General features: G+C 38.2%; 4 protein-coding genes across 4 annotated transcripts; 2 read left to right on the top strand and 2 right to left on the bottom strand.

Moving 5' to 3' along the window:
* The first annotated feature begins 1759 nt into the window (after positions 1–1759).
* On the top strand, positions 1760–3846 carry LOC121787898 (GDSL esterase/lipase 7-like). The gene is made up of 4 exons (XM_042186744.1): positions 1760–1780; positions 3055–3258; positions 3339–3579; positions 3659–3846. Exons 1-4 carry the CDS (start codon positions 1760–1762, stop codon positions 3844–3846), a joined length of 654 nt encoding a protein of 217 aa, XP_042042678.1.
* Positions 2936–6802, bottom strand: LOC121785978 (pentatricopeptide repeat-containing protein At2g40720-like). The gene is made up of 2 exons (XM_042184473.1): positions 4023–6802; positions 2936–3856 (listed from the first exon to the last, which is right to left on the bottom strand). Exon 1 carries the CDS (start codon positions 6063–6065, stop codon positions 4134–4136), a length of 1932 nt encoding a protein of 643 aa, XP_042040407.1. The 5' UTR covers positions 6066–6802; the 3' UTR covers positions 2936–3856; positions 4023–4133.
* Positions 6803–8556: 1754 nt separating this feature from the next.
* Positions 8557–9983, top strand: LOC121787900 (GDSL esterase/lipase At5g08460-like). Its single transcript, XM_042186746.1, has 5 exons — positions 8557–8800; positions 8910–9037; positions 9140–9382; positions 9467–9707; positions 9790–9983. The coding sequence occupies exons 1-5, from the start codon at positions 8557–8559 to the stop codon at positions 9981–9983; spliced, it is 1050 nt and encodes a 349-aa protein (XP_042042680.1).
* Positions 9984–10251: 268 nt separating this feature from the next.
* On the bottom strand, positions 10252–12992 carry LOC121785756 (60S ribosomal protein L15-like). Its single transcript, XM_042184182.1, has 4 exons — positions 12854–12992; positions 12605–12771; positions 11061–11258; positions 10252–10693 (listed from the first exon to the last, which is right to left on the bottom strand). The coding sequence occupies exons 1-4, from the start codon at positions 12855–12857 to the stop codon at positions 10448–10450; spliced, it is 615 nt and encodes a 204-aa protein (XP_042040116.1). The 5' UTR covers positions 12858–12992; the 3' UTR covers positions 10252–10447.
* Positions 12993–14288: the final 1296 nt, after the last annotated feature.

A 14288-nucleotide genomic window follows, 5' to 3' on the forward strand; every position in this document is an offset into this window, starting at 1 on the left:
CAAATTTATATTACATTATTGTATGTTGTATACTTGTATATGTATTGTAAATTGTAATGTATCGTTGTCCGTTACAACTCAAATTTAATAAAATTGATATCATTTTCATCATATTCGTCTTATTTAAATTTAAATTATCCATTATCTTGTTCCAATTTATTGTATAAGTCCAAATTTCAAATTTATATTACATTATTGTATGTTGTATACTTGTATACATATTGTAAATTGTAATGTATCGTTGTCCGTTACAACTCAAACTCAATAAAATAGATATCATTTCTTCCTTATTCGCCGTATTTCTATTTGAAGTATACATTGTCTTGTTCCAATTTGTTGTATAAATCCAAATTTCAAATTAAAAAAAAAATACAACCGAACCGCGAAACCGCCGGTTCCGAACCGGAACCGCCTAAACCGCCGGAAAAATCGGCGGTTCCGAACCGGAACCGGAACCGCCGGTTTTCGAACTGGAACCGGAACCGTGAAATAGCCTCACGGTTCGGTTCCGGTTCCGCCTTCGACCGAACCGGAACCGGCGGTTCCGAACCGGAACCGCCGGTTCGTGAACCGTGGGCAACACTAAGTAGTTTGGACCATCAGTATTAAAATCTTGCATCCGCCATTAGCCCTGAGTACGGGCCGAATAGGACCTGCACACTGTCCATGTGTGAGAGCGTGTATAGGAGTGCGCCGCTCATTTAACTACTCCCTATGTCCTCGAAATGTTGTCCATATAATGCATTGCGGGTTTTAATATATGTGAAGAAAAATGAGTGGAAAAAGTTAGTGAAATATGAATTCCACATTTATATATTAGTTTTATATTGAATATGAGTGTAATGAGTTAGTGAAAAGTAGACTTTATTTATTAAAAATGGAAAAAAGTAAAGTGAACAACATTTTATGGACCGACCAAAATAGCAAAAGTGGAGAATATTTTATGAACGAAGAGAATATATCCCTTAGTCAAATTACATTACAAAAGCATTTGTGGGTTTTAGCTTTCGACCCCTCATTACATAGGTTAATGCAAGTCAGTATAGCATTCTTAGGTTCATGAAGACATTAAGAACATAAAAGATTTCACATAGCTACCCAGCAACCTACAACATTATTTTAAAGCCTATTAACTTTTTATCCACCTATAAACTATAAGAACTCCAACTCCCACCTTAAAATAAGTTCTTTTGTCAGCATTCATTTGTTGCTAATTTGGGAGTTTATAAGAAGAAATCGAATTAGATAAAAAAATCTTATTTTAATAAAAAAAGAAATCGAATTAGATAAGAGTAGCAGACCGTATTCATAGTATACTACTCCCCCGTCCCAACATAAGTGAGACGTATTTCTTTTTGGTACGTCCCAACCTAGGAGCATTAGCAGTCGTGCGGATGTCCCGGCGGACATCCCCGCGGACATCCCAAAAACACCTCCCGCCACGTCATACGGATATCCCACTGCGGATGCCACCTCATACGGACATCCCACTGCACAATAGCGGACATCCCCAATGACATCCCGACAGACTTCCTAGAATAATAAAAATTTACAAATTCACAAATTAAACAATTTCCGGAATTAAACAATTTACGGAATTAAAATTTCGACACAAATAGGGAAAAAAATTCCATTAAATAAAAAAAAGAAAAGTACATTTCACCAAATTAAAAAAAATACATTTCAATAATTAAAAACTACATCAACGACGATCCATCCGCTGCCATACTTCTTCAATAATATCGTTCTGGAGTCGAACATGGGCTTGTTTTTGGCGCATGTCAGCAAATGCACAGACTCGATCAACTTCGTCGTGGGGTATCCCCATGCGTACATTGCTAGTGGCCACGCCGTGGCTTGGACCCGCAGCATCAGCATCATCATTGGTCCAATCAGTTATTGCTGGACCTTCATGATTATTGTGCATGATAATACATGCGTACATGATGTCGGCGATGCTGTTAACATACCACAGCCGTGCTGGACCCTTCACTGCAGCGAGGTGGTCCCGGGGTACTATAGATCGACGATGGATGGGTCGAGGTACCGCCGGCTCCAAGGCCGCTTGTTCCTCCTTATCCGCTGCCTCCCGCACACGTGCATGAATCAGCCGCATCATGTGTTCATAATGTCCACCACTACCACTACCACTACCGGCCATTACGGATATATAAAATAAATTTAGAGAGAGAGAAACTTGTTAAAACAAGTGGTGCGAATGAAATGAAGTTCAACTAGCCGTATATATAGACTTTTAAACAAAAAAATAAAAAATCGGGATGTCCGCACGGACGTCCGTCGTGTCTCCGCAATGGCGGACGTCCGCACGGACATCGCTACGAACGTCCCCGGAACGCCGCGGAACTCCGGTGTCCGTAGAGGACGTTCGTATCCGTCGCGACCTTGCACAATGGCGGACGTCCGGCACGTCGGTCGGACGTCCGTCGGGACGGGCGCCATTGCTGATGCTCTAAGTGAGACGTTTCCTTTTTTGGCAACAATCAACTCACACATCTCTCCTACTTTTTCCTCTCATCTCTCCTACTTTATCATCTCTCTTAACTTATTCTCTCTTTCTCTTTCTCTTTCTTACTTTATCCTATTTCTTATTTTTTTCTCTCTTTCTCTTTCTTAGTTTATCCTCTCTCTTACTTTTTTCTCTCTTTCTCTTTCTTATTTTACCTTCTCTCTTACTTTACTACTAATAATTAACTCACTAAACAACACTACCTAAATTCTTGTGCCAAAATAGAAACGTCTCGCTTAGGCCGGGACGGAGGGAGTATTAAGCAGCGAACTACTCCATCCGTTCCCTTATCTATCCGCTCCCTCATAGTTAGTTGCTTCTGTTTTTTACACTTGTTGTAAAAAACTATCTGTTCACTTTAACTATTTATTAATCCATTATTTATACTTTTAAGTGGAGCATTTTCTTTTTAACACGAAATTTTATGTATAATGTTGTTTTTGTGAGTTAAGTGGATAGAGCATAAAGTAAGAGTGAGAAAAAGTAGAGAGAATGATATTTCTATTTTAAAAAATGTGTCATTCAAGTTGGGATATCCTATTCCACTGAGAGGGCAACTGCATGGGAATGAAGTGAGCAAGTATTTGGAAAATGCATTGGTGTTTGTGGATATTGGAGCAAATGACTACCTCAACAACTACTTTAAAACTGAACACTACCTAAGCAGTCATATCTACAATCTTGAGCAATTTGCTGATCTCCTTATAAACCTCTATAGACAACATATATTGGTAACAATATTTGATTATAGTTAACAAAACGTCCCAATAATTAGTTGTAGACACCAATTGTTATCCGTTTGTCAATGTAGGAAATCCAAGGTTTAGGGCTGAGGAAGTTCTTGATATTAGAAGCATCACCTATTGGTTGCATCCCTATAAGAAGTCACAATTTGAAGTGTAACGCAACATTAAACCACACGGTGGAAATGTTCAACACGCGGCTGAAATCTATTGTGCACGACCTCAGTTCAAACTACCCTGGATCTGCATTTACTTACGCCCCATCGATTCAACTGTTTAACAGCTTGTTCAACAATGCTGAGGCCTACGGTAATCCAAGATTGACGGCTTGGTTTAAATAAATTTTTTTTTGCTGTGGGAATGAATTAACTTATGAGGGATGGTGCAGGGTTCAAGGTGAAGGACAAAGCTTGTTGTGGGGGCAGTGATGATTCAAATGGAACAGGGCCAAGGTGGTTTGCAAATACAGTACCATGTCGGAATAGAAATGAGTACTTGTTCTGGGATGGTGCTCATCCTACTGAGGCTGCCCAACGAATTCTTGCTGCCCTCATTCACAACACTACTTCCTTTTAGTGATACATATCTGCACCAATAAAGCTTTATTTCAGTAGCTTGTAAGAGCATTATCTCATCTATAGATTTGCAAAAGTTGTGCCAAAACAAAACTTCAAAAATATCAGCACTTATTTATCAGAACCAGGACGTCGAAAGAATACACGACCGAGAGATGGGGATAGTGTTGCACTCACCCATGGTTGTGTTGTCGCCGCTGCGCTCTGAGAAGTTGGGTGGCGGAGTGACATTACAAAAGGCCAATCCTTTAAACTAAATCTTTCACCTAAAAAGACTTGATTGCAACCTCAGACTGATAAAAGCAATGCCTCACCAACTCCCCAACCACATTCCCCCCTTTTCATACTACTCCTGAGACCATCAAGGGTCTCACAAATGCTCACCATCTTTGTCCCACCCGAGTAAAAAACCTCCACCTTATCCTTCACCTCAATCCAACTACACCCAGCCACCTTCCTCACTCCCTTCTCCTTCATCAAACTCCTCAACTCTGCCGCCTTCTCCTTAAACCCTCCCTCGACATACAAGTTTAGCAGCTGCACATACCCACCCCCATTCTCTGGCTCCATCTCCAACAGCTTATAAGCAGCGGCCTCACCAAGCTCAAACCTCCCATGAACCTTGCAAGCAGAAAGCAGAGACAGCCAAATGCCTCTCTCAGGCACCATAGCCATCCCCTCCACAAACTCCCAAGCCTCCTCCACACGCCCACCCCGACCCAAAAGGTCAACCACAGTGACATAATGTTCCATCTGAGGCTCCACTCCGCTCTCCCTCATCGACCTAAACAGGCTCAGCCCTGTATCAATTAGACCACTATGATTGCATGAGGAGATGAGGGACAGGAACGTCACCCCATCAGGTGATTCTCCTGAATCCCTCACCTCCTTCAGCATACCAATGGCCCTATGGCACTCACCATGTGATCCGTAGCCTCCAATCATTGAGTTCCATGTCACGATGTCTCTCTTCTCCATGTTCCTGAACACCCGTTCAGCATAAACTAAGCTTCCACACTTCGCACACAAATCAACCAACGTGTTCTCCACTTGATTTTCGTTAAATAGAAGGGATCTTATGATATAACCGTGTATCGCCTTTCCCACAAGCAATGCCGCGAGCTCTGCAGCTGCAGCAAGAGCTAGGGTGACTGAAACAGAATCGGGACAGAGGCCATCTTGCAGAACACGAGGCAGGAGGCTGATCGAGATGTTTGGGAGGCCGTTCAATGAGTTACACGAGATGAAAGCATTCCACGCCGCCAAATTCTTCACCAACACACTGGAAAAAGCTTCCTCTGCCATCTCAACCTTTTTGAATTTGGAGTAGAACTCAATTAGAGCTCTACCTGTGCATGAATCCAAATCTAGGCCTTCCTTAATCGACATTCCGTGAAGACAACAACCTAGTTTCACATCACCATATACTAAACAAGCAACAATTGAGCTTGCAACAACACTAGCATCCGGCTTCACACCTTCGGATATCATCCCCTTGAACAAAATCAATACCTCCTCGAATTTCCTATTCTCTAAACTCCCCGATATCATAGATCCCCAAGCTACAACGTCCTTCGTCCTCATCTCTCTGAAGACCTTACAGGACTCCTCGAAACTCCCAAGCTTTGAGTACATTGTCAACAGAGCACTCTGCAGAGCAAGACTCTGCTTCACTGGCCTTTTGATTAGCTCTCCGTATGCCGTTTCTCCAAGTTGGTGCGATCCAATCATACCACATGCTATTAGCACATTAGATACGGTGAAGAAATCAGGCTCTACTTGTTCGGGACGCATCTTGATGTAAACATCCAAAGCATTATTAGCATCACCACAGTTAATATAAGCCGATATCATGCTATTCCAAATCCCAACCGTTCTATCTCTGACCGAATTGAAAACACACTCTGCATCTTCGACAACTCCACATTTGGCATAAAAGGTCAGTAGTGAAGTGCTAGCATAGGAATCTTGCTCGAACCCCATCTTGACCAAATCAGAGTGCACCTGACAACCAAAATCCACAGCTTCACCCTGTGAGCAAGCTGTGAGAACACTTGAAAATGTTGTGGAGCCAAGCTCAAGAGCCTCATTTTTCGCCGATGAATATAACTGCAAGCTGTTTCTCCAAACACCATTTTCACAGAAGCCGTTGATCATTGAATTCCAAACTGCAATGCTGTGTTTATTCTCCAACATTACAAAAGTATTCCACGCGTCCATCGGCCTACCATAGCTTTAGTAGAAATCAATCATTGCGGTGACCACAAACGTGTCGTGAAGAAACATGTTTCTGATTGCATAGATTTCTCTCCCAAATGATACACCTAAACATGCATTGGACTTTCCAAGAAGAATACAGAGAGTATAACCATCGGGCTTGACATTCATCGCAAGCATTCGTCGGATCTGTGCAATGCCTTGATCAAAAAAATCATTCTTGAAATAGCCATCAATGATAGAATTCCAAAGCGCGACGTCGGAAGTCAAAATCTCGCGTTCAGGCATAAAATCAAACACTTGGAGTGCAGTAGCGAGCGAGCCACATTTTACATACATCTGGACAAGCGCGGTGACGATGTAAGGATCGAATAAAAGGCCCAATTTGATGACAGTGGAGTGAAGCGTGCTTCCATAGATGGAATTGGAGAGGGAAGCGCAGGATTTGAGTAGAGAAGGAAAAATGAATCTTGAGGTGATGTAATTTGGGGAGTAGAGATGCTCCGAGTATTTAAACGCAGCAATAGATAAATGAAACGCAGGATTTGAGTAGAGAGGGAAGCGCAGTATTTAAACGCAGCAATAGATTAATGAAACGCAGCAATAGATAAATGAAACGCAGCAATAAAAATGTAAGGTATTTTAATTTCTTTTTTAGTAAAAACAAAATTTTTCTTGCTCTTGTTTGTTCTCTGTTATACTTAATTCTAACCAGTTCACTTAATAAATGGAGTATCATTTTTTTCTTAATCATGTGCCGAAAAGAAATTGATCACTGGCGGGAATGAAGGAAGTAACTTTTATTGTGATCAAACCTAGCCGTTGCAAAGATGATAAATGTTCTTTATAAAAGAAATTATATTGATGTATAAAAGTTATGGCCAAAAAGAAAAGAGAATATGGTCCGCTCTGACCAGGTTTGCCCCGAGCACGGGCCGATGGGACCCGCACACAGCCCATGTGCGAGTGCGCTCATTTAACTACTATCCCTTCGTCAAATTGCATCACGGAAGAATTTGTGGGTTTCAGGCTTTCAGCTTTCGACCCCTCTTTACATATGTTAATGCAAAGTCAGAATAGCATTCTTAGGTTCATGAAAACATTAAGACCATAAAAGATTTCACATAGCTATCCACCAACCTACAACATTATATTACAAAATCTACAACCTTTTATCCACCTAAAAAGTGAAAGTACTCCAACTCCCACCATAAAATAAATTCTTTTGTGCTTATACATTTATTTGATTGACTATCTTATGAAGGCATGTGAAATTTAATACCATAATCGAGTGATTAGCAGTTTAATTTGAGATAATTTCAAATTAAAATTATGCATTCAAATTTGGAAGAACTAAAAATTTGTTTGAAATCCGAAAATAAGTGATCACGGATATAGAAATACTCCTTTAAAAATAAAACTCATTTCTATTTTAGTCTGTCCCTCAAAAGTTATGCATTTTCTATTTTAAAAAACTTTTTTTTATCTCTAGGGATGTATGACATATTCTCCACTAAATAAGACTTCAATCATTTTTTTCTTTCTCTCCCTTTATCAGTTGTGCATTTAATTTAAAGGGTGAAGAGAATAAAAAATTATGTTAAATGATGTATTAGAATCAAAATACATTTATAAACAAAAGTATTAGAATCAAAACTAATTGAGTTGTTGTAATGTAGTTATTTATCTTTAAATTTGATTTTATTTCTTTTAATATAATAACTTAAATCGTAAAGTCTAAAAAATGATGATTAGATATGTGCAAACTAATAAAGTGTTGTACTTGAAATTTTATCTATGATAGTATTAAACTAAAGGTGAGGAGATTGAAATTATAGTGTGTGCACTTTATACTCCTACAAGAATTAAAATTTGGACAGGAGATTGAAATTATAGTGTGTGCACTTTATAATTATACTCCTACAAGAATTAAAATTTGGACAATTTGGTGACAAGTGTTCCACCTTTGATTTAAAAATGGAAAGAAAAAAAAAGTAAATTAAAAGAAGAAAGCAAAATTGATGAAAAAGAATTTCTCATCGGCTGCCTAGCATGTGGGGTTTAATTATTTAAACTTGAGTTAGTTTAGTATCATAAAATTCGCCCCTGCCCCAGTAAACCAGGGTCTTGGTTTACTCAAACTATGTAAGTAATAAATTTAACTTAATCAAATTTCTACAATCTAGGAGTATTATTTTAATATGCAAAAAAGAAATCGAATTAGATAAGAATTGTTATTATAATATACAAAAAGAAGTCGTAGCAGACCCTACTCAGTCATACTACCAAGCGGCGTACGAGGCAGCGAACCACAATGCATTAAACACAGTTATGAATAATTGAATGCAATTACAATTATGCAAACTTTACGCTGCATATTGTCATTTTTATAGTAGCTATATTATTCTAGGTTAAAAAGTCGAGCAAAGAGTTAGTTAACACTTAACACTATATAAAGACACACTTGCTAAGAATGGATGAACCACACACAACAATGATGATGAAAGTTGCATGTTTGTGGATTTTGATCACTGCTGCTTCTTTGGCATTGGAAGCAAATGGTGATGCTACAAAATATACGGCAATGTACGTATTTGGAGATTCACTAACGGATGCAGGAAACAACAAGCATTTCATCGACAGTATAGCAAAAGCCGACTTCCTTCCTTATGGTATTGATTTTAGTGAAGGGCCTACTGGAAGATTCTCCAATGGCAAAATCGTCGTAGACTTCATTGGTACAGACACATCAATTACTATGATTTATTTTCTCATTTTCATATATACATAATTGTATTGTATTGTATTGTATTGTATTGTAATGTATGTATGCATGCATGCATGCAGCGGAGATGGTGGGACTTCCTCTTCTTCCATCATATGCAGATGTTGTTGCAAAAGGAGAGAGCATTCTGTATGGAGTAAATTATGCCTCAGCTGGTGCAGGAATTCTTCCCGAAACAGGATATCGATTTGTACTTTCTCTTCATCACTGCATGCTTATAATTAAGCTCTTGAGGCGCTGCATTTTTTAAGCTCTTCGTATAAGTTATCTGAAGTAGTAACACGATGAACAGGGGCGCGTCATCCCTTTCGAAGGACAGATTAACAACCTGAGGAAAACGGTGGATCAGTTGAGAGGGCAACTGCATGGGAATGAAGTGAGCAAGTATTTGGCAAATGCATTGGTTTTTGTGGATATTGGAGCAAATGACTACCTCAACAACTACGTGCAACCTATATACTACCCAAGCAGCCACATCTACAATGTTGAGCAATTTGCTGATCTCCTTATAACCCTCTATACAAAGCATATATTGGTAACCACATTTGAATATGTTTTACAAATTGTCTTAATATATAGTTACTTCTAGACACCAATTGGAAGTTGTTTGTCGACGCAGGAAATCCAAGGTTTGGGCCTGAGGAAGTTCTTGATAGTAGAGGCGTCGCCTATAGGTTGCAGCCCTATAAGAATTCACAACATGAAGTGTAACGCCACATTAAATCACATGGTAGCAATGTTTAATACACGGCTGAAATCTGTTGTGCACGACCTCAAGTCAAACTACCCTGGATCTACATTCAGCTATGCACCGTCGTTTCAAGTGTTTACAAGCTTGTTCGACAATGCTGAGGCCTACGGTAATTGAAGATTAATGTTTGTTTTAAATAAAAACTGTTTTTCTTATTGTGGGAATGAGTTAACTTTTGATGGATGGTGCAGGGTTCAAGGTGAAGGACAAAGCTTGTTGTGGGGGCAGTGCTGGTTCAAAAGGAACAAAGCCTGTGTGTTTTAAAAATACAGTACCATGTCGGAATAGAAATGAGTACTTGTTCTGGGATGGTGCTCATCCTACTGAGGCTGGCAACCGAATTCTTACTGCCCTCCTTCACAACACTACCTCCTTCTATTTATAAATGTGTGCATAATAATTTCATTCATCATTGCTCATCTCCAATAAGAAATTGTGTTGCCGATTGAATTTAAATGTAACAATTTAATTTGGGCTCAAATGAATAAGCTTTTCATAGCTAATATGTTTGATATATTGTTAATTTGTTATGGTTTTATTCTTGTTACCAAATACTTCATCGAACGTTTTTAATGGTGTATAAATCGGATATGAACATGAACACGAACACGAACATATAACAATAACATTAAGCTGCAGTTAGACCACTTAAATTAAATCAACAGCCACACACGGTTAATAGGTATGATTTCGAATGAAAACCAAGATTCAAGAGAATAGTTCAATACCAATAATTCTGCAATACTCATTTAATAAAATAACCAAACGTCTGCCTCAATCATTGTGCGAAACTCCAACAACACAAACAATAGTTGCAGTTGTATATCGAAAACCAAAAAATGTTCAGGATCAACGGTAACGGCGAAGAGAAAGGGTCTGGTTTCTCTTCCATGTGGCCCTTCTTGAAGGACGTGCTTTGTGGTGCAAGTGGCCCCTGCCTCTGAGACCCCTGTACTTCTTTCCAGCTGATGTGAGTCCTCGAAGCTCTCTGTGTTTGTGGACTGGGTTGCAAATCCAGTTGATCCATGGATCATTGCGGATAGTAGTATGCGCTGGATCAATCAATATTACTTCAAAGTACTTGTAAGTAGAGTCCTGCAATTATCAAATTGAGTTTCAACTTTCAAGTCACCAGCTGAAAATAAGTAGGTATAAAGAATACTACAAATACATAAAGCTTAATTTGCTCGTAAGAACATTCTTTCATATATAGCTTAGCAGAAGTTTTGTCAAAACAAAATAAAAAAATTATCAGCACTCATGTATAGTTAGTTAATGAGAGTACCAAAAGATATGATAACTCAATTTATAAGAAAGCAAGTGATCATGCATGATGTACAGAAGTAATTGTTTATTGAAGCCAAAAAGACAATCAAATCATATTTTGGTGTTTTGAAATAATTGTAGGAAGAGAACAACAATAATGGAGGTATTAAATGTGAGAGCAAGTCTAAATACAAACCTCATTTATCCAGTAAGAACTCAGAACCCTTAGGCCGCCCAATTTACGGCCAGCACGTTCCTCAGCAACAGACCTTTTGCTGCGTTGGAACTTCAACTGAGTAACTCCCTGATTTGTTGGCTTACCATACACAATACCCTTGGAGACGGGCCTCTTTCTTCCACCACGTCTAATACGAACTCGGTAAATAACATACCCCTGCAACAAAGGGATAATAGTTTTACAAATTCAAATAGAAAAAACAAAACAATATCTATTGTATGATCTCATAGCTTGACCTAAATTCCAAACCAACACTGATAACCATACATCACATTCTATAACACCACCAAATGACACTGACACAAAACAGCAACGCATTGAAACATCTCCCAAAATATAAATTTTGAGAATATACATTCATCACTATGATTCCGATTCACGAGTCTAACACTTATTGGCAGCACCATTTCTCACTCTTAAGCATCTAGCAACACAGTACATTATGATGGAGGCATAGTTACATCATTCAAGCTAAGTCAATAGTATCATGCTAGATACACAATGTAGGGACAAGGGGAAAATGTAACTCATTGCCCTATAAATCATTACATTATCTAAACCTCCATAAATTCAATTAGATATAGCAAATGAATAACAGAGAACGGGTTTTTTCTATTTTTGTACTAGAATAGAGTTATCATTCCTCGTTTGTTCTAGAGTTTTTTTTTGTTCCGGGTTTGGGAGAGACGCATGACCCTCATGCGTTTCTTTTTAATGAGACGCATGACCCTTATGCGTCTTTTATAGAGACGCATGAGGATCATGCGTCTCTCTTTTTTCGTTTTTTTATTAGACGACGCATGTGGCTCATGCGTCTTAAATCATCACATTCATGCATCTCTAGTGCATGAGGCTAGTGGCCTATCTTATATTTATTATTGTAAGAGAAAATCGATGTCTCGAGCCCACCGCTGTATGTCTCTGTCCAAAACGTGGACTTATGATCAATACAACTCCCTTCCCGCTTTCCAATACAACTTTCCACGCTGCATGTCTCTGTCCAAAAAGTTTTTGTCCCCTCCCTTCCCACTTTCCACGCGCTCTCTCCCTCAATTTTCCCATTTCTCAATACTCTTTTTTTAACTACTCATTCCGTTTTGAGTATAAATTTTGGAATAAACGTGGACTTATGATCAATATAACGTAGAGACGCATGAGCCACATGCGTCGTCTAATAAAAAAATAAAAAAAAAGAGAGACGCATGACCTTCATGCGTCTCTATGAAAGAGACATAAGGGTCATGCGTTAATGAGATGCATGAGGGTCATGCGTTAATGAGATGCATGAGGGTCATGCGTTAATGAGATGCATGAGGGTCATGCGTTAATGAGATGCATGAGGGTCATGTCCCAAACCCGGAACAAAAAAAAACTCTACAACAAACGAGGAATCTAAGTTCTATTCTAGAACAAAAAAAGAAAAAACCCAACAGAGAACACATAAATCATAAAATTAAACTTGAAGAAACGCCACTAGGTCTAATAAGAAGGTACTATATTACCTGTTTGGCCTTGTATCCAAGGCGTCGGGCCTTATCGGGGCGGGTGGGGCGGGTGACGCGCACAACAGCAGGAAGCTGTCGGTACTCCCAGCAGCGAACCCTAAGCAGAAACCGCATCACATCGGACTGCTTCTTCTTCCATAGCTCCGATACATAAGTGTAGGCGCCTGAAAAACCGAAGAAAAATCAGTCAGGATCCGAACGACGAAGGAATACACGACGGAGGGATTGGGATAGTGTGGCAATCACCCATGGTTGTGTTGTCGCCGCTGCGATCTGCGAAGTTATTTGGCGGAGTGAGATTATATGGCAGTGAGTAGCTAGGGTTTTAGCTTTAGGGATTTTTGAAATTACAGATTTGGGCTGACGCTGTCAGCTTGCTTCTTTCTTTGGGCCGAACTTACAAATGAGTAGGCCTAAAATTCTCACTAGTAATGAAGTCTATTAGCCTAATTACTTTTCATATTTTTCAATTATTTTGCAATAATTTTTGTAGTAAATGTGCGTAATATATTTTCATGTAAAATCTATTCATATATTCTCTTTTCTTTCATTAAAATTAATCTTACTTATAAATGATACAGATTTTAATCTACTATGGAATAATAAAGTAAAAGTATTACAAAAAAATCAATAAATAATTAGGAGATGAGTTTTAGTGTAAAGATAAAAACAAAAAATAAAATTATTTTTATAGACTGGCAAAAACATAAAATTAAAATCTAGCGATCCACACTTGGTATGTAGTTCATTTGTTAAATTAAAAAATATCACATCAACAACATCATCACTAGGAATGGCACCACATCATCACTAGGAATGCCACTAGTTATATAAAGGATTTAATAATAGAACATAACTGAATTACAAAAGGTTGTGAAACACCTGAACCGGTCATTTAAATATATCAAGATATCAACATTAAATGAACCTTAAAAAGTTCATGACAACAATATTTTAACTCGCGCGCAAGATGACAAACTTGACGACTGTGAATAATTTAAGTAGTAATATATGAATGGATTGAAGTCAAACTTGACGCTCTTAGTCAATTTTCTAAAATGCAGATAGAGGAAGATAACCAAATATCTACTTGTTCGTTATTGGTCCTTCAAAGATAAACCATGTAACTTTTCTAACTATAATGTGAACCTTTATGTTTACAAAATTATGATAGTTGAAAACACAAAAAGCTCTCCAAACAAGACAAATTTAGTTGTTCTTGTATGAACAAGAGAAATACAAGCATCATAAGGACCATTAAATTAATCTTAGGTCAATTTACTCAGGCTAATTTAACAATCTCGATCTTTGAACATTAATTGGACTCACAAAACAATATTTTGTTTTATCTTTATAATTACAAGTATTCACATACATTAAATAACCAAATTTTGTGATTTTAGGTTCCGGTAGAGTGAGTATTGATGAACTAACACACTTTAATACGAAAAGACTCAAATTTTAGTTGTAATTGTAAATAATTAAAAAATAATATTATAGTAGTAAAATTGTAGAAAAAAATTTGAATTTAGATTTTTAAAACATTTGTTGCTTTTGGCGTCACATGAGTGACGTACGTCCCGAAAGAAGACCAAATAGAAAAGTGATCAAAGGTTTTCACACTCGAAATTCCAAGACCAACAAATGTGTAGAGTAAGAAAGAAGTCTAAATAGAAAATTG

This window comes from Salvia splendens, chromosome 22 (genome assembly GCF_004379255.2).
Source record: "Salvia splendens isolate huo1 chromosome 22, SspV2, whole genome shotgun sequence".
Taxonomy (NCBI): domain Eukaryota; kingdom Viridiplantae; phylum Streptophyta; class Magnoliopsida; order Lamiales; family Lamiaceae; genus Salvia; species Salvia splendens.